Here is a 20,536-nt window from a genome sequence, read left to right on the forward strand (position 1 = left end):
AATAGCAGGGATCATACATTAAAAGTTACAAAATTAAGACTACACGCAAAAAATCAGGCAGAACCATTTTGCTTAATAAGTAGAAAACTAATGAAATATGTTGACAGTAAGAGTCATAAAAACAAGTAATAAAAATAAGCAGATTAAAAAATTGTGGAGGTGAGAACATTTAAGGCACCAAGAATGACAACACGTGGAGCCAGAGCCAAAATTTATTCTAAGTGCAAACATCAAGGTGACCTCCTCCTAACGAGGATGCCACAAAACTCGGTGAAAATTGGTCTATTAGATGAAATTAATTCATAATCCAAAGTATTTTTTTTTTTAAAGTAGATAATTTCTTAAAATCATATCTAATTTAAGCATAATGTTTATCAACTACAAGTCTATGTTTTATTGGCATGAAAACATTTCTACCTATTCCTTTTTAGAAAGGGTTGAGCAGGGTTAAGGTCAACATAAACACCGTGTAATCCGCCTGGGAAAATCAGAAAGGTCAACCGCTAGGAAAAGAAACATTAAAAACACAAAACAAGTTAAAAAAGGCAGAGGAAGTTAATTCTTTAACATCAAATGATTGAAATTCCACAACTGGAACATCTCTGACTGCTCTTAATGAGACAATTCAGAACAGACCGGAATTATTTCAGAAATTCAGTAATGAGGCAGTTAAGTATTTTTGTGTCCTGTACTCTCGTGTAGCTTTGGAAAACATGAACTGAAAATATACATAGGGAGTTAATAAAACCTGGTTTGTACATAAATTAAACAGCTAGAGATTCTTGAACATTCAATTTGTCAGTTGTTGTACATTCTCCATTTCGTGGCTGCCAAATATGATGAATTCAATTGCTGCTTCTGATTACCTATATTCAATAAAATGGTGACAACTCATTAATCAGGCCACAGAACTGGGAGACTGCTATAAGGTTCTACAAACCGAAAGCCTCATTAGGAATGAGGAGCATTGCCAATATGCACCCTCGTTATCTACATCATGGCTGACAGCTTTGATTAGAAGCGAACTTCAACTCTAACATCTTCCTGTGTAAGATGAGCTTACTGTACATCAGTACATCACTAAATCATTAATATTTTGAAACTACTAAATCATAACTTAAGAAGTCCACAACAAAATAAGAGATTACTAATGCACAGCTATTGATAAACATCTAAGAAGCATTACAGTTTTTTTGCCACATATTCATTTCTGTGGAAAATGCAGCGATTTCTCCTTCCGTTCACATTCTGGGAGGTAGGCTTTATTTTCCTAAAACTAATGAAAATTATTTTCCTTTAATTAAGCAATGCTTGTTTCGCAACACTAACAGAAAAAAACGGAGGATTACAATCAGATAGCAAATACAGCTCAAAACGTTGCTGGCCTTGCACAGTGAGGTTCCTCACGGCACTTGGTTTAAAAAAACAAACCAACATTCTGGCCCCGTAATAGTCTGCTATATCATACTTGCTAACTACAACAAAGAGAATGGTTAAAAATCTAACAGTGGCATAATGTTCAGCACCTATTATGGACACAAATGTAACTATCTTATGGTAATTAAAGGCATAAGAAATTGATAAATGTTCTGAAGCCATAAAACTGCATCAATTGAAAAGCCATTATGACTGCACAGTCTCCAGCTCACAGCCTACACTGGGCAATTTACAGTGATACGTATTCTGCATAAAACATGGGATAATGAACTGGTACATGAGGCTGATGCTATGCACTGCACACTGGTCAGTGCTGGAACAGTTGGTTTACTCTCATCCTAAAGCTGAAACCACTTCTTCAATTAGGTTCTAGATCTGCCTATCCTCTATTTCTCTTATCTGAATGCCCAACAGTTTGTGCTGTCATCTTCTCTAGAAATATTCTTTTGACCAGAACAACAGAGACAGGAAAATTTACAGAGAAAACAAGCAACCCAGCTGCCAACTAGAGTGACGTGCTGACATCCATACCGCTTCTATGTAGCTCAAGGATGTCGGAACCAAGCCCTCCATGCAGGATCAGCATAACATCCCTCACGTGGAACAGCACCTTCCCTCAGGAAGTGACTGGCCGAGACTTGTAAGCGCTGCTCGGTTCAACTAAGCAAACCAGAATTTGGCTTTTGACAGAGCAGTCACAATTTGTCATGAAAGACTATGTTTTTCATATGCAGTATTACCAGCTCCTGCAAAGTGTGAGTTTAATGTTCTTATTCCAGAGAGAAATGAGAATAGAAGGGGACAGGAAGCCTTTCGGTGCCACAACATCACATACAGTAAATTATTACCTGATAAATAGCACTATACATTATTTCTGTTAAAGGGTTCTTTCAAACATCATGGAGAAGAGAAAGGAAAACAATATACAAGAGCGGAAGACTTTCTTTCCTATGTATTACTAGATGATAAACAGTGTTACTAGATGATAACAGTATTACTAGATGATACGCTGCACTGTCCAAAAATAAATTGGAAAATGACAAATACTGTTTATCATCTAGTAATACATAGGAAAGAAAGTCTTCCGCTCTTGTATATAAGTAAAATATTGAAAGGAGTAAAAAGAGACACGCATACACAAACTGTTTACAAATCAGACTTCAAAGAACCATCCCTTCCAAGGGGCTAGGCACTCTTTCAAGAAGAAAAACAAAGTCTTATCTGACAAAAAACTGTTAGAGAAGTACAATATAAATCACTAGATCATTCCTCTGCTAAAATCAATGCAGTTATAGCCAAAGTGAATAGGGTCAATTAAAAAAAGCTAGATCTATTTCTTTAAATGCAGAGGAATATTTCACAGCCAGTGGAAACTATTATAGCTCAGAAACCAAGGTACACTGACTAACTACAGCAAGAAATCAGCTCTGTTTCTGTTTTAGTTACCAGATGGGAAGCTAAAATCCCAGCAGCAGACAATATAAAAAAAACATTATTAAGGAAAGGCCTGCTGTATTAGAGCATTATATCCCAAATATAACCCTAGAAGTCATGCATGTGCTGCACCATTTGAAGTACATACGAAGACAGCTAAGCTGAGATCTAACAGCAGATCTCAACACTTAGTTGTTTGCCATTCTTTCCCATCTTGTTTTGGATACCATTTCTTTTTTGCCAGCCATAAGCATTGCTGCCACAGGCTGCTTGTGCAGGGGCACCACAGACACAACCAAAGCAAGGCATGGTTCCTACGGTACCGGACACAGCACAACTCGGGTCAAGTCTCCCTACCCATCTCATGAGCCACTGCTTCTCATCAGGCCAGATGCAGGCAGTCCCTGTCCCACAGCAGTGATGAGGCCAGCACTCAGTAGCTTCCACCCCATCAGCCAAAGCCCAGCGCTGAGCAGTTTGTTTATGGGCGGCACCAGCAGCAGGCACACCACTGAGTCCCCTCGCTCAGCCCAACGGGGTGAATTGAAAGATTACTCTGTCATGCCAGCGTGAGGACTCATTTTTCTTCTGTGCTACAGAGGTCGCCCCCATCCCGCAGCCTGTGTTTGATTGTGATTAATTTGTCAAGCCGGCTATAGCATGGAAATGAAGAAATGGATTGCCAATTACAGTTAGTCTTTGCGCAGAATACCTCTCGAACCGGTGCTATTCTGCAGTAGTGACAGCTCAGAAATAAACTGAATTCAGCTCTATCGAGCAGAAACCTGAGCCAAAGTGTATTTTAGAGCAGCAGAAGGTGACTTTTCCCATCCTCCTCTCTAACCAGCTCCTCAAGTAGATGGCTGACTTCAGCCCTCCTGCCTGGCAGGTACACAAAAAGGCTATCCACATTTATTTCTGTAGTCACCTTGTTAACAAGTACTGAACTTCTGACTTCACGCTCTTTCACAAGGCGCACGTTTGGTTGTGAGTGCCTCACCCTGAGTCAGCCTGAAGGGGAATTTAACATCTATGCTATTACCGCGAAGTAAACAACAACAATTTGACTCTGTGCAGACATTCTTGCAAGCATCCTAACTTCTTCCTAAATAGTATTCACAGAAAGGTAATTTTTGACATGCTATGTTTCCTCTGCAGTAGGCCACATCTGTTTTCACAAGTTGTTTAATATTTCATTATTATAGACAAGTGGCTTAAATTGAATAATAGGATTCGGATAGACTATGAAATAGAAAACAATTTCTGAATGTCCTGATTTATTCTTAATAATTAACACGGAATTTGAGAAATAATGCCTCAATCCTGACTATGCATGCCTGCAACTTAACTCTACGCACTGATACAACCTTCAGCAGATTACTCAAGCTGCACAAATTTAAAGCACGTATACATGTCTAACTTTCCACTACCACAGAAAATCAGTTTAAAATAATCCCTTTTCTCTCTAGAAAAATCAGGCCATTGCAATACATGATTCCTCCCACTGTTGTAATTTGTTGTATCGTACACTGTCGTCTTTGGCATCGCATCTTCAGACAGAAGAAAGGTGGAAGAGTCTCCAGCAGTGTGTGGCACACAGTGGCTTTCACCCTGTTCTGAAGACAAAGAGCCAGAACCCTGACCCGGGCCCAGGCTGGTCTTTCATTAAGATCACCACATGGACAGCAACACAGAAATGCAGAATATGTTCTATAAGTAGGGATCCAAGCTTATGAATGGGGTTAACCATTCATTATGCTGACTCATCTGACTCTTATGGTCTTCTGCCTCAGCAGCAGTTGTCCTTTCCAGTGATGTATGGCAGCGTTCCTGTCTTGCAGAGATACAGAAAAGAGGGCAATGCAGTGAGCAGCCCTTGGAGGAAGAGACACTTTCAAACTGTCTTTCAGGTACCTGGAGCTGCAGAATGGCAGGTCAATTTTGATGATCTCTCACTTTGTTACACGGGAGTGAGAAAACACTTGGCCTCATAACAACAGAATTACTACTTTTTAAATTTTTATTTTATTGTTTCTTTCACAGGCGACCCAAAAGCCCCACTACTCTTGTACATACCTCTTGCTCACTTCTTTAAGCAATTTTCAGACATCAAGCATCTGAATGAGAGATGCTCTTTGTAGATTACAGTAATTGTTGATAACAGTGACTTTCTGTATTTACACTGCAGTAATGTTTAGGGTCTCTGACGCTGACCAGGGCCATTACAGAAGGTATTATATAAATGCATAGAAGAGATAAGGTTTCCTATTGAAAGCAAGAAATGGGGCACATAAGGGGCAATTCCACAACAGCCTGTGCCTAGGCCAGACCAGAGTCTCACTGTGCGCTAGAAAAAATAAAAGAATAAGAGAAAGTAGCTGCTTTCCTAGCATAATAACTATCCAACACTCACACAGAATTTCAGAAAGATACAGTTAGTACCTTTGTGGTAAAGCTAATTGTTACGGGTCAAACCGCAAGCATAAGTCCTAGTCAACGTTTGCGTGTCAGGGCTGCAAATACTATTTAAGGACACACAAACACAGACCAGCATGACTGTTCTGTTCTTATAGAAGTTTTAAGCCAGAAGTCAGATGCAATATTAGCAGAATACGCCTAACGCTTTTCTAAATATGAACTTAAACAATTGTTTGGTATTGAAATGATTGTGGTTGATGGACTAACTATCTTGCCCCAGGCACTTTTACTTTTTTTTCTTTTCCTGAAGCCTATAGAATTTGTGATGTATAACTAAGCTTACATACAAGAACGGTTATGCTGCAATGCATAGGCCTATAAAATCACTGCTGCTATGACACACATCAGCTTCAGTGCAAGTTTCCAAATCCAGAAGTAGTTTTACAGTCAAGACGATACCTATTCTTCTTTAACTAGATTAATTTCACACTAAGTTCTTCCCTTCAAGGAAGCTCAGTGTCACGAAACTTGTCTGAAACCATTAACCTCCTTTTTACATTGAGTTAAAAACTTAAAGGTAACAGATACTTCAGATACAATAAACTCTGCAAAACATGGAAGGCAAGAAACAGATGTTCTTAGAATTGCAAATTTGACACACTATCTTTTAATGATGGATGTGGTTAAAAGACACCCACAACAACATGACATTCTCTTTCAAAATAAAAAAAAAAAAGCTTTGCTGTAGCACCCAATGAGATCTCACCAAGGAATGCGCAGTAGCAGTGCAATTCCTTGGTAGGAATCTCCTTGTCAATGATGAAAACACATCAGGAGCTCTCAATAACACAGAAACACAGGTTGGAATCACGAGAGCACCTCTGTGGGTCATGTGGTTCAACCTTCTGTCCAAAGCAGGAAAAAACGCACAGTTAACTGAGGTTACTCAGGACCTTAGGGAACCCAATGAGAGCACATCTCTGTCTTTGCTTCTCAAGACAAAGAACATCTGCAGTGGTCATGATAGCAATTTACACATTTAGCTGGTTGATTTAATTATCTGAATATATATCTAAACAATTATAGCAGTTGCTAGTAGTCTGAAAACTCTTTGAGGCAATGAATTTGATGTTACATTAGGCCACTTCATTTCCTTTTAAGCATTTCACATAGCTTTGTGTGAAACTTCATCATTTTGAACACAAGTGTCCTTCTGCTGTTGGCTGCTTCTGTGATGCTGTGGTATGTTCCCTGCTCACTAAAGCCCATGCAGACAAGGGCATCCAGCAATGAACTGACCTCCAAGCATATCTCTTAGAGAAATGCTCTTTTCTGGGGAGAAGGAGCAGGATTACAAAGAAAACTGTTCATAGTGAGCCTTTACCGAGAGGTATTTATACTGAATGCACCATGCTAATTTCAGCTCTTCAGGACAAGGTCCATATATTCTCTTTTTTTTCCTCTCAATTTCTTAACAAATTAGCTTCAAAGAAGCTCTACTTTTTCCTGGTATGAAGAAAACACCCTGAAATGCAATCTGGTTTCGATGGCTTTGGACACGTTACTGGCTTTTATCCATACAGGTCACTGCAAACCCAACTACCGATGAGTAAGAGCCATGCTTTAGAGCTTTGAGATGTAAACCTCCATGAAATAAGAGGAAAAGGGTACAGAAACAATTCTTACTGTGAAGCTGAGAGATCAAAGGGGCCAACTGATAAATGCAAATATAAATTCATGGCAGTGAGCCTAACAAAGAAGCTAGGCCTTCCAGGCTTACAAAGCCTTCAGTTCCTTATGCCCCTATTGTTTTTAAAAGAAAGAAGAAACTACATAGAAGCTCTACCTATCCCTTCCAGAAAAGAAAAGGGAAAAGAGAAAGAACAACACCAGGTAGGTGGCAATTGAGCAAAATATTCAGTGTTCAGTGTCAGCTTTTGAAGGATTTTTTTTTTTTCCTAAGGACAGGCACTGAACAGTATTTTAATGAAATCTGGGATTCGTTCTCTACGATTATGGGGAAAGGCTTCAAGTCGGGCAGTCAGCAAGAACTTCAGAATAGATACATTTCTTGATAATCTAACTGCATTATCCATAAAATACCAATTTCCACAGAAAAAGAGCTTATTAAGTCTCTCTTTTGAAATCAAGTTTGAGTTTCTCCTTGCTAAATACATCATATGAATGTTAATTTTAGACTGTTGAGAGCTCATTGATTTACACTTTCCAGTAATCATATTTTAGTACTTAAAATATGGGAAAAGGCCGATTAGTATCACGGACACTACGCTGTCTGAAATAAGAACATTGTTAAATAATGCATGCAACAAATTTTTATACAAGCAGTAATTAGATTTCTAGGATTACTTGAATATTATAATAGTCATTTCATTGCTGCTACTATTATTAATTTTAATAATAGTCTCATTTAACTGGCGATCAGTCCCAAAAGAAGCAACACAAAATGAGTTATCATACATCTTCATTTTCAGTAAAATATTACATTACACAAATTATGGAGTAAATAACAAAATGCAATTAACTTCCCAATGAGTTACAGGAGATGACTGTTAAAGCCACACAGTAGTGTCAAACAGTTGATGCAGTCCGGGTTGAGGGATGAGGAGCTGCTGATTAGGTTTGAAAAATGGCTTAATAATAGGAGAGAATCTTCTTAATGGGAAGCTTTCTTATACAGCCTACCAGACTTTTTCCCCCAACAGAGAGCTTCTATAATATCCAATTCCTTCTGTCATCACCTTGACATCATGACATTCACATGGCAATGACCACATGCAGGACGATGCCATTGGTTACGAGGACTGAAAGTGCCAGACTAGAGATAAACATAAGGTCACTTTACGGTTATCTTTTATACACTCGTGCCTAGGAGGTCTGAAAAATTTCTGTGGAAAGATGACAATGCAATCCTTATTAGAACTGCTCATTAAAGAAATACATATCTTAGGAACAGAATGCCAGCAAAAAATGAGGAGAAACAGATGGGAAAGATGGAAATAGATTGCCTCAACCTTTAGCCCTGTGCAAGGAATTTGTTCTGCCTTTGAAAATGTTTGGTTTAGTCTCCCGACTCAGATTTTCAGAGGGCCTTTGTAATCCTTCTGTAGCACACTTGCTGGTAATGCTCTATCTTGGATCAGCTCACAGGGAGAAGAGCTGATGGACGTGCTCCCAGTCCTGCATGGATGGGCAGGATGAATCCTGATCTGGGTACAGAGGAGGAAGTACTGAGGTCAGGACAGCCGTGCAACAAGCTGGCACTACACCAGGCGCCTGTCTCATTGCACGAAGACAAGGCAGAGCAGAGGATGTGTCATACCTCCCTACATCCCTCCTTGAGACTATTATAGACACCTATTCCAGACGCACACTGCACACATTATTTCACTCTCCCCTGCTTCTTTTTTTTTCCTCTTTGCTTTCTAAGCCTGCTTTCAGGCTCTCCTGTAGCAACACATAATAAATTAATCCTTGCAATGTTTTGCCATGGTCAGGCCAAAAGCTACAAGTAAGCATAAGTGGCCCGATTCTAAAAGAAATAAGTCTTACTCCAATGTAATAAATGTGTTTAAAATGCGGTGAACCTGAGCATTTCCACTGTCGTAATCACTGCAGACCCAGACTGCGCTTCCATGGCTTTGGGCTTTTTTCTTCTTTCCCTCTTTATGAATAATAATAATTAAAGAAAAAGTAAAGCAAATAAGCATTCGCAACAAAACCTAGAAGCTGCCATTATCTTGTTTCTCAAAAAAGATTGATGATATTTTCATGAAAGTCAAGATAAAATATACAACTGCAGAAACAAAAAGAGATACAGCTACAGATTTCTTCATACTGTTTTTTCCCCCTTCCCATTTTTTCCTCCCCTAAGTTTAAAATAACATTTAAATACTTGCTTATGTTGCCTGCGTATGTTCCAAGTATCTAGGAACAGAAGCCAAGCCCTGCATTACTGTAAAATAACAGAAAGAAGGTAACAAATAGATGTGCATAGACCATAACATCCCCAAGTCCTTCCATATGTAGTCCAACCCACAATGATCTCTCAACAGAGCACGTGACAAAGCACGAAAATTCCTGTATTCTCATAACCATCTGCAGAGCCTTCTTTTAATTTTGCAGCTCACAAGATTTGTAGCACCGTAGCAGACATCCCTGTTCACTTTGCAGGCTGCAAATACCATAACTTGCAGATAACTTCTTAAAGACATGACAACGAGGTGCTCTTCCATAAAAACTACACAAGTCACTTCCCCCTCCCTTTCTGGCAATACCTGACATATTAAGGTGGTAAAGATGAAGAAAGTGGATGTGTTAATAGTTATCGCTGCATATGCTGAAAATCAGACGGAGTTAAAATAACTCTTTTACCCTTCAGATTCCTTTTACCCCATAAATTTGTCTGCGGATTTATTTTTACCACCTTATTTTTTTAAACATACGTACAGACAGCACAATTTCTTTGAAACAGGGAAGAGGCAAAACATGAGAGTATTCCTAAAAATGAAGTTGGCCTTCAGAAAGCTGAGATAATGCTAATATTGCTCTCTCTCAGGTCTGAGTGTTATTGAACACTCAATAATAATAATAACCTTGAGGGTTACTGAGTGGATCTGCCAGTTGCTGGATTGCCAGGGACTACCAGGTACCAGGGCAGCACGTCCTCTATGCTCCTGGAGCAGCTTTATTTATGAACCTTTATACTCTTGTTGTAAAGGAAAACATTTATTGCTACAGAACAGAGTAACCCAGGGATCCACAGGGAAGTGAGTCTTCATAACCTTTGCTTTCTTTGACTGATTATCAGTTTAGAAGCACATTAGAGCTGACAGGGGTCTGTTAGGAAAAGACAACACTTTTTTTTTATTTTCTCCAAAGTGTCTTTGGGTAGACCTGTACCTCTTCTGCCGTCCTTACCAACATTTTTTTAAAGATTTAATCCCCCATTTGAAACCATCAGATTTTTAAAACAACAATCTTTCACGAGTGAAACTTTTGCCAGAACTCTTTAGGGGTGCACTGAAAACAAAGTTTTGACTCCTGGCACGATGCCCTGTGGCAAATGGCCTTCCCAGGGCTCTAACTCATTCCATCTGCAACATCCAGGGAGCTACGGGTGGAGATGGAACAGTTGAGAAGTGTTTGGGGAGGAAAGGCAGCCCTCTCCTCCACCCAACACCCTTACGGAAAGCTGTCTGCCCTCTGCCAAAACCTCTCAGTGAGGCTTGCTTTCTTTTCCTCAGTTTCCTTTTTATGGGAAAAAAGGAGCACTCTACAGTGATGCAAACAGGAAAGGACTGCTCTCCAGAGAAGTGTGACTACTTTCTTCTAATAATAACAGAGAAGACAAGCAATCTCAGCATTTTCAAGAGTTTGGAGGAAAACGCAATCCAGATTCTTAAACTGGATCCACCTAGTTGATCTCTTGCCCCCTTCCACTTGGAGGTGAAAGTTATCAACCAAGGGTTTCTGAATGGGTAGCAACTGTTGCTATGGATCTGAGGTGAGAAATAAGGGCTGTGCTCCTTCACTAGCATTTTACTGGGGTAGCCTGGCATTAAGGGGACAATACATGAGGCATTGCTGATCGGCCAGACCACCAGGAATGAAGCTGATCCACTTGCTTGCCTAATTGCTGAAATTATGTGAAGGAATGCATGTGTACAGAGGGGAAAATATCAACAAAACCAAAAAGATGAAAGCATTCCTTGGAGGGGCTTGGGTGTACCTTACACCTCAAGCACAACATGCAGCATAGTTTCAGCACTGCAGCTGTAGTCAAACATTCTTGAAAATACTGACACCTGAAGCCTGACACAGGGTCGCCTGTTCCATTGCTATATTGGCACCCAGCGTATCTGGGAATGTGCAAAGAATGTTCTTCCTCCTCCCTGCCCAGCTAAGTAATTTTTTCAGTAAGGAACAGAAAATACTTACTGAAATACAGCAAAATCAAAGTAGAGGTATTTTAAACAAGTTAAAAACCCATCTAAACATAGAATAAATGACAGAAATCCTGAATACTTTAGAAGAAATATTTCTCAGTTCTTCAGCAAAGGTGAAAACAGCAATGACTGAAAGAGCATCTACCACACTGTGCAATGTTCCAGTGCTGTTGCAGTGTACCAGTTAAAATCAATGCCAACCAAGAGAAGTGCCCATCTCTTCCAGAAAGTAAGATCAAGATTCCTACCAGAGATCCTTTCCAACACTCCTTGCCAACTTCAGACAACTCTAATCCTCACCTGCTGAAACCTCTTTTCTTAAATAAACCAATTATAAAATAAAATTAACCATTTAGAGCGCTATCTCGTTGTTATTTCCATATATATGCAGTACACTTATGCCTCATCCTGCTTGTTTTTGTGAAATCACAAAAACGCTTCTGTGCGGTGACTTAAAGATCAAAGCTCAACATCAAAGCCAACAGCCAAAACGTAGACTGTGCCCTGACAGTTCAGGAGGTGGGTTCAGAAGCACAGAGAAAGGCAGAGCTGTTTAGAAAGTCACATCCAGTGACCTTTGGTGTTTGCAGGGAAGGCATCTGTACGTTCTTCTGCAGCAGAGAAAGTGCAGTTCAGTGGAAAAAGACACAGCACCCCAAGTAATTCAGGTTGTGCCCCCTGAAGCTTCATTCAGATTTACAGTCACCAATTTTAAATAACAGCTTTTCTAGATTGCTCTTCAGAAAACAACCCTAAACATGGCTGTCATTTTTTAGAAGTAACTTCCCTACGTCTCCAATATCTGATTAGTCAAAGCTGAAATTAATCCAGCTAAAAGTTTGAACTAGATGTTATTTTCACATTCCAGCTCTATCTTACTATGGTGGTATATGATGAATGCCTTTTTTTTCTTTTTCAATCACTGCATAGTGTTTTTATCTTCCCCTCTAAAATTATTACAAGTAATTCAACGTATTATCATTTGCATGCACTTACTGAAGCTAAATGAAAGAAAAATCAGCCTGCATTATTTTTACATGGCAAAATACTTTTGTCCCCTGGTAAATTTGCACATCTTCTCACAGATTTCTCCGGATTTTTCTCCAAATATGGAACGGTGTTTTTTTCCTCCTTCAAATATCATGCCCATTTCTTCCAAAATGCCAATCAAAAGCAGCTGAACACAAGTGGTGGATTGCCTTAAAATTACAACCAAGCAAGTGATTAACTTTTTAAACAACCCTTCCCCTCCGTATCCTCAGGCAGTATTAATTTGGATGCAAATTATTAAGCTAAACATGTGGAAGCACAACTCAAGGGAGCAAAGACAATTTCACATTATCCTAACAAGTTTGCTCGAGGAAAATGTACTTTTTCCCAGCATTGGACATAGGGAAGCCTTGCTTACTTGTCTTCTGGATGGAAAACTGTGTCAAAACCCTAGTTTTCCCTGCGGAAGCCACAAGCAGTGTGTTTAAGAGCCACCAGAGCCACAGGAGTGTAATCACAGCCATGGGTCCCGGCTGGCAGGCTGCTGAGGGCTTCATGATAGCATCCATTTATCAGCACGCTAGCACTCAGCCACAGTCAAAGGCTTTGGCTCTCTGTAATTTAACACAGTACAAAAAGATTTTCAAGTCCAACTGGCTGAGGAGACGTCCGATACGAAACATCCCTGGTTAAAATACTCAGAACGGCAAAAAAAAATGAGTAAGCAATAAGTGACACCTAAGGTCTTACTTACCATAAATTCCCGTCGAAATGCAGGGGAATGCCTGTAAAACAAATGAAAGAACAAACATCAGTGGGATTGCTGTGTTCTGAACATTTTTCTCAAAACCAAGGGTATTTTTAAGTGCTTGTTTTGCAGCGCCCAGCGATTACGTATTGGAGCCTTCACTGTTACGGCATTCACTCCACAGGCATTTTTACACAAAACATATTCCATATGTTTTCCTTGCTGCCATGTTAATAAAGGCACATTCTTTTTCTCATCTCAAGCGATCAGCAACATTTGGACCAAGAAACATTATTAAAAGCCCTTTTTGAGCTAAAAATTATCAGTATGAGCTGAAAATTAATGCCACGAGCTACAGTTGAAGAAGGTCGTAATCTTTGGATATGGTTAGACAATGTTTCTTCATTGTCTAACTTCTATCTTAACTCACTTCTACCCCAGTGGTAAAATCAGCTTGACCAGCTTAAACCCTGACCTTCTCTGCCTCTTGGCCCATGACTGGATTCACCATTACACCTTTTGCTTTTCAGAGCCTTTCCTTTTTAACCTTGTTTATTTTTAAGCCATGAGGTTCAGGATGATGAGGTTTAGGATGCGACCCAACACACAGCTGCACTGGTACGAGTCAGGTGCACAAACTGGTGCCGGGAGAGGAGGGAGAAGGTGACAGGAGAAAAGATAGGGTACATTTGGGAGTCTGATTGGACACGGAAGAAAATGCATCAAGCAGCACGTTGTACGAGCAAGAACAGCCATTTACATTTATGAAGTGCGAGCTTTGTCTGGAGATTTTCACTCTTGCAAGTTGGACTCAGCTTTCCATCAGAAGAAACCAACATCATACTGGGGGCACGGTTTCAAGGCAGGGATGATATCCTTTGTGTGTCGGCGACATGTGATATCACCTTTGCCTCCCACCTTGGACTGCCTGTGTAGGTAGGAGAGCACCTGGGACAGGAGGCTCAAATATCCACCCGGGGGCCAACTCCAGATCCCCCAGCGATGAGTCATTTTACAAAAGAAAGGAATTCTTCTTTACTTAATGACTCAGGAAAACATTATTCAAACCTAATGCTTTCTTTATATTTAACCAGGGAATTAATTAGGGAATGGTGATTAAGAAAGGAGAGGTCTAATGGAAAGAATACAGCCTGCCCTCCCCTCTGAAAATACTTAAGAAAAATAAAGCGGGGAAGAATTATAGTCTCATTCCTTCTCACAACCACTACAACTTACATCCTGAAAAATACTTAGCTTTGTAGTTTGTACCCTATAAATCACAACGAATCAGCTCTTTAAGGAAATGAGGAATGGAGGGGAAAAAATGCATATGGCTACAGTGCTCAGGCTGAGATGACAACAGACACTCCAGCAATAAAGTACAGGCATAAAGGCTGATTCTGTCCAGTTTAGCAACAAATTTTAAAACTCACCACACTGACATTTCAAATGTTAAGAGACAACTGCTACAAACAAGGGTTTTGCTCTCATTATTTTTCTGCAACTAAGTAATGCACCTGCCTTAGATACTCCTGCCAGCCATAGGGAATGAAAAAGGAGGATTCAGGTTTCCGCTCCTGCTGGCCCTATAACTGCACAGAGGGAAACGATCCTCCAGCACCTCTGAAGTCCCACCAACCTGCAGCTTCTCAGGCTGCATTGCAGTGGGCACCCATGGGTTGCAGCACCACCAATGCAATATCACCACGCTGGGGAAGGACTCTGCAGCCCCTAGAGCCAGTAAGAGCATCTCGCACCATCTCCTGCTGCGTCACTGAAGATTTAGTGCCTGCGAAAAGCAAAAGGCAGGTGGCTGGTATGGCGTTCAAGTGAGATGGCTTGAAGCCCTGATGACCATCTCGAGGGAATGTGCAAGACCGGCCATTGGGCTCAGCACGGCTGCCTGGATTTCACAGAATGCCAGAACAGCTGAGGGTAGATGGTGACTTTGGAGGCCATCAGGTCCAACCCCTGCCTAGGTGTTGTGATTATCGGGGCCCCGGAGCCAAACGCCTAAAGGGAATCCTGCAGCATGCTGGTGACTGGGCTTCCTTTTCAGCTTTGCTCAAAGAAGAGATTACACAGCTGCATTTCAGGCATTGTATGACTGACATTTATCACATTTCTCTGTCTCCATTCACAGAATATACTGCTCAGGGGCTGCTTAGCGAGCTTTAGCTAGCAATTTGTGCTGTGCGCTTCTTAATATCTATTCCAAAATTACTGCGTAGACACATCATAATCATTACCTTGCTTTCAGCTCCTATTGCCTACCCGAAACATATTTGAGGGAAGCTGCAAGATTGTGTAAAATCCCATCCAGCTCCTTCCAATACCAGTCTCTGCCATAACTTAGGTGAACTCTGCCCTCTCCCTCGTTCAGAGATGATCACTGCATACAACCAGCAGGTGTAATTTCGTAAAACATGACAGCGCTTTTATTCACTCAAGAAAGGCCCATGCCTGAGATCACATATCAACTGTGTTTCCTCTTGGCTCCTAGGGAGACAATTTAGTCTAGATGCCAGGTTGAAATTACTGGCAGAGCAGTAATGGGGAACTCACAGCATGGATATCAACATACTACAATATTTGGCTTATGGACGAAAGATGTTAAGGTTCCTAACCTTTTCTGTGCATAATATCTTAATTATATATTTGATTTCAATAAAAAATCCAATTTCACAGTAGGAAACGTTCATTCCTATTACCACAATAAAACGTTTCTCATCTTAATTTGTTGCCAGTAACTGCTATTTATTGACTAACCTTTAATTTTGTTGCTACTGAAAGAGTGTGTTCGCCTTACTTGGGGGCTAATAAGCAGTGCTACCCTGGTAGCACTCAGACCGGATACAACTCTGGAGTAAAACACGAGTAATAATGGCAAGGGCTTCCTACTCCACTGCTGCCATCATCTAGAGAAACAGACTAAATTAAATCAGCTGTGTGAATACTGCAAGACTGAAATTGATTTAATTCCTGCAGGAGAGGATGTGGGTGCTCAGCCCCTGGTACTCTCTAATTTAATGTTTCTTTACTAAGGCTACAGCTAGCGATGCTAATTAGGCTGAAACATAATGCAGTTTCACGATGGAAGTTTACAATAGTTACCAGGTGGAGGCCAAGTCGGACTCAGACATTTCAGTAAGGAGGGACCTGGGTATTAAGTACTTAAAGGCTTGTATACAATAGGGGCTTCTAGCTCACACTGAGCTACAATGCATTAACTGTAATACATTAGATGCATACAATCGCTAGGTCTACGTGAGCAGCTGCCTCCTACAGCAGTCCTAATAATTGCTTCCACAGAGCAAGGGCTTTCTTTAAATTAAGTGCTCAGCATTCTGCTTGGGCATCTCCTTTCTGGCATGACTGGGCCCCATAGAACGTAAATACTTGTCTTCCAGCACACAGCAGACAAAAGTAATATCAAATACAAACCAATCTTTCTCTGATTTCAGTGCATCACCTCATTAAGTGGACTAAAATGTTTGAGAATCATTCCTTCATGCAGCATTCCCTACTGAATGCTCACAAAGAATTCAGGACCTTTATCAAAGGTCCTTGTTTTTCACCAAAATTGCAAGTAGAAACTATAAATACATAATTGTTCAGTGAAAGTTCCTAATGGCTCTGGGTTGAACGTGTTACACCAATGTAACCAACACCAAAGCTAGCTTTTCCAACAGGTTCAAGGCAACAAACATTCCCTCTCATGTAAACCAATTGGCCTTATGCTCTGTATTTGGTTTGACTTCTTTTCTTGGCCAGTCTCCATGCTAGCTACAGCCTACAACCGCTACAGAAAATTCTACACCCGAATTTGAAGACTGCTGCTCTTAGCCAGTTGCCCTGGAGGAGCAGAAGAGCAATGTCCATGCAGCAGACTTGCTGTTTGCATCCCCAGCACACTGGGACCTGTGCCTACAGCATCCTGCAGGAGGTACAGGTAGCCAACACCAGGCAATGTACTCAGCAGGCAGTTTGCTCCTAAGCAATCTCCACAAACTGTACCTTCATCTTCCTGCTCTCTCCCATAATGCGAGGTGGCAGTAAGCCTTTTTTTGATGCAGCTGAAGCCTTTATGCATTAACTGGTAATCTCGGCTGGGGAGCACACTAACCCCCCTGTGATTCTGGAGGAAACAGTCAGAGACCTGCTGCTCCAACTGGACTGCCACAAGTCGATGGGGCCAGATGAGATCCACCCGAGAGTGCTGAGGGAACTGGCGGAGGTGATAGCCGAGCCGCTTTCCATCATCTGTCAACGCTCCTTGTTGACCGGTGAGGTCCCAGATGACTGGAGGCTTGCCAATGTGACTCCCATTTATAAGAAAGGTCGTAAGGAGGATCCGGGGAACTACAGGCCTGTTAGCCTGACCTCGGTGCCAGGGAAGGTTATGGAGCAGATCGTCTTGAGGGAGATCATGTGGCATGTGCGGGGTGACCGGGGGATCAGGCCTAGCCAGCATGGGTTCATGAAGGGCAGGTCCTGCTTGACCAACCTGATCTCCTTCTATGATCTAGTGACCCATCTGGTGGATGAGGGAAAGGCTGTTGATGTGGTCTACCTAGAGTTCAGCAAAGCCTTTGACACTGTCTCCCACAGCATTCTCCTGCAGAAGCTGGCATCCAGAGGCTTGGATGGATACACTCTTGGCTGGGTAAGGAGCTGGTTGGAGGGCCGGGCACAGAGAGTGGTGGTAAATGGAGTCAAATCCAGCTGGCGACCAGTTGTGAGTGGTGTTCCCCAGGGGTCGGTGCTGGGGCCTGTCCTCTTCAATATCTTTATTGATGACCTCGATGAGGGCATCGAGTGCACCCTCAGTAAGTTTGCAGATGACACCAAATTGGCTGGAAGTGTGGATCTGCCTGGGGGTAGCGAGGCCCTACAGAGGGATCTGGACAGGCTGGAGAGCTGGGCTGAAGCCAATGGGATGAGTTTCAACAAGGCCAAATGCCAGGTCCTGCACTTCGGCCACAACAACCCCAGGCGACGCTACAGGCTTGGGGCGGTGTGGCTGGAGGACTGCATAGAGGAAATGGACCTGGGGGTATTGATTGATGCTCGGCTGAATATGAGCCGACAGTGTGCCCAGGTGGCCAAGAAGGCCAATGGCATCCTGGCTTGCATCAGAAACAGTGTTGCAAGCAGGAGCAGAGAGGTGATTGTTCCCTTGTATTCAGCACTGGTGAGGCCGCACCTCGAGTACTGTGTCCAGTTTTGGGCCCCTCACTGCAAGAAAGATATTGAGGCCCTGGAACGTGTTCAAAGGAGGGCAACAAAGCTGGTGAGGGGTCTGGAACACAGGCCATATGAGGAGAGGCTGAAGGAGCTGGGAATGTTCAGCCTGGAGAAGAGGAGGCTCAGGGGAGACCTCATTGCTCTCTATAACTTCCTGAAGGGAGGTTGTAGTGAGCTGGGGGTCGGCCTCTTCTCTCGTGTCATTAGTGATAGGACCAGGGGGAATGGCTTCAAGCTACGGCAGGGGAGATTCAGGCTGGACATTAGGAAGTATTACTTTTCAGAAAGGGTGGTCAGGCACTGGAACGGACTGCCCAGGGAGGTGGTGGAATCACCGAGCCTGGGGGTGTTCAAGGAAAGACTGGATGTTGTGTTGAGGGACATGGTTTAGTAGGAGCTATTGGGAATAGGTGAACGGTTGGACTGGGTGATCTTTTAGGTCTTTTCCAACCTTGGTGATTCTATGATTCTAACTGATGCTGGGTTACCTCTCTTCTCCTCCCATCCTCCTCCAGAGCCTGGCACAGCCTCATGTTCTGAACTGTCTGCCGTTATCTCCATGACACTGCCAGGAGTCACCTAGTCGGAGCCTAACTCTCTTCCTCTTATTTGCTAGCAAGAAGGATGTTGCCCCGGGCTTTGGCTTTGAGCACTGCACCAGTACAACTGTATTCTCCATGGTGGCCAAGAAAATCACACACAGCACTCTGCTTGCACTTTATAGACCAAAAACAATTAAGCTTGTCTTCCACTTTGCAATACTGTCCCTACAGAGTCTTAGCAGCATTTAGAAATTGCAGAACCACAAACATCCGAGACTAAAGAGACCCAAAGCTCCAAAAACTGAAACGCCAAAGCACTCGCTGTGTCTGAAACAAACCCAAATCACGGCTTCAGCACAGAGTAGTGCCCCTCTCCTGTCACCCAGGGCACCTGACCCCAAACCCAGCCAACCTGTGCTCTTTTATACAGGCCTCTGTTGGCTACTTTCTTTTAAAGTTGGATCCAAGTTTTTGTTTTTCAGCTTCATTTACACCAAACTATTACAGTAAGATGAACTTCTCTGTGCAGAGCACATTCTTGTCTTAAAAGAAGCATGGTGAGAACCTTTGCTAGACAGTTTGCTGTGCAGTTGGTGATTGCCTCAAGAGCTGAAGTGGCAGGCGAGTGGGCAGAGAGGAAATTGCTTGTTTAAGAGGAGCCCTGATGACACTGCTCTGCCGTGATTCACTGGGGTGAGTGCCAAAGGAACTGCAGAGGCAAAGCAAAGGATTGCAAGGCAAAGCTGCTTATGCTACAACAATCTCTTCTGGATAGATTTATACTAGTAATATGGGACCTTTTCACATCTTAAGTTCCTATGTGCATTTTCAGAAAGTTCACTGTAAGTAAATACATTATTTGTAATAACTTCTTAAAACAGCATGGGTTAATAATGTTCTTGTTTCCTTGTCACTTACCTACCTCTGTGACTCTTCCTGTGCACCTGAAAAACCATGTTTTATTGCCTAAGTCCTATGCTTTCTGCCAGAAAAAAGGACAGAAAGTATGCTATGAATATCGTTGAACATGCAACACCAAAAAGCTGTTGTACATGCATCATGGCATTACAGAGCACGTGGATTATGGCACAGTACCATGACTGCTACGTATCAACTAAACCACAAAGTAAACTAATTTAAATATCAATTGTTTGCATAATGAATCATTTATATTCACAAGATTTTATGATTCAAATCTAGTAGATGTGCAAAGGCATAGGAGAGAACACAGCATTGTACACCTATTACTCAGAGCACGCAGTTGGGGTGCTATGAAGGCAGGGACATGCAGGACCTCAGTCAGGGGAAACAGAGATGGGGAAAAAATCTGTGTGGCTGGACACAAGGCTGCTCCTCATTTCCCTTTCCTTGGCTGTCAATGTGTAGTTCTTATTCCCCCTAAGTATTGCTGACATTTCGGGACGAATTACTAGGCTATGAAATGGCAGAAAAGCATGGTCCTGGATGAACTCAGGGAAGACCTTTCCATTCTTTCAGTGGCAGCAAATGACATTTAACCACCATCAGTGCTCCAAACCCATTACAATCATTATTTTGAATGTACAAGCAGAGGGATCGAAAGCTGGAGACTTTTCAGGCTCATCCATGCCCACTCTGGCAGCATGCATTGGACAGCTGGTATGCACAGATACCACTGGGCACAGACGGGCATCAGCTACCTGCTGCAGCCCACTCTTACAGCATTCCAGCTCCACATTAACACACACCACTCTTCCCACAACTCCTTTTCATTA

General features: G+C 42.0%; 1 protein-coding gene across 3 annotated transcripts in view; it reads right to left on the reverse strand.

Moving 5' to 3' along the window:
• The window catches only part of MACROD2 (mono-ADP ribosylhydrolase 2), an 839,235-nt gene that overhangs the window by 271,720 nt on the left and 546,979 nt on the right, over nucleotides 1-20,536 (reverse strand). For all 3 annotated transcript variants that reach the window (XM_042810749.1, XM_042810757.1, XM_042810741.1), the window contains exon 7: nucleotides 13,000-13,030. In XM_042810749.1, coding sequence (XP_042666683.1) covers nucleotides 13,000-13,030 — 31 coding nt within the window. The remainder of the gene's footprint in view (nucleotides 1-12,999; nucleotides 13,031-20,536) is intronic.

The sequence above is a fragment of the Centrocercus urophasianus genome, unplaced genomic scaffold, assembly GCF_019232065.1.
Source record: "Centrocercus urophasianus isolate 14NV4802_14NV808 unplaced genomic scaffold, USGS_Curo_1.0 seq_10, whole genome shotgun sequence".
Classification (NCBI taxonomy): Eukaryota; Metazoa; Chordata; class Aves; order Galliformes; family Phasianidae; genus Centrocercus; species Centrocercus urophasianus.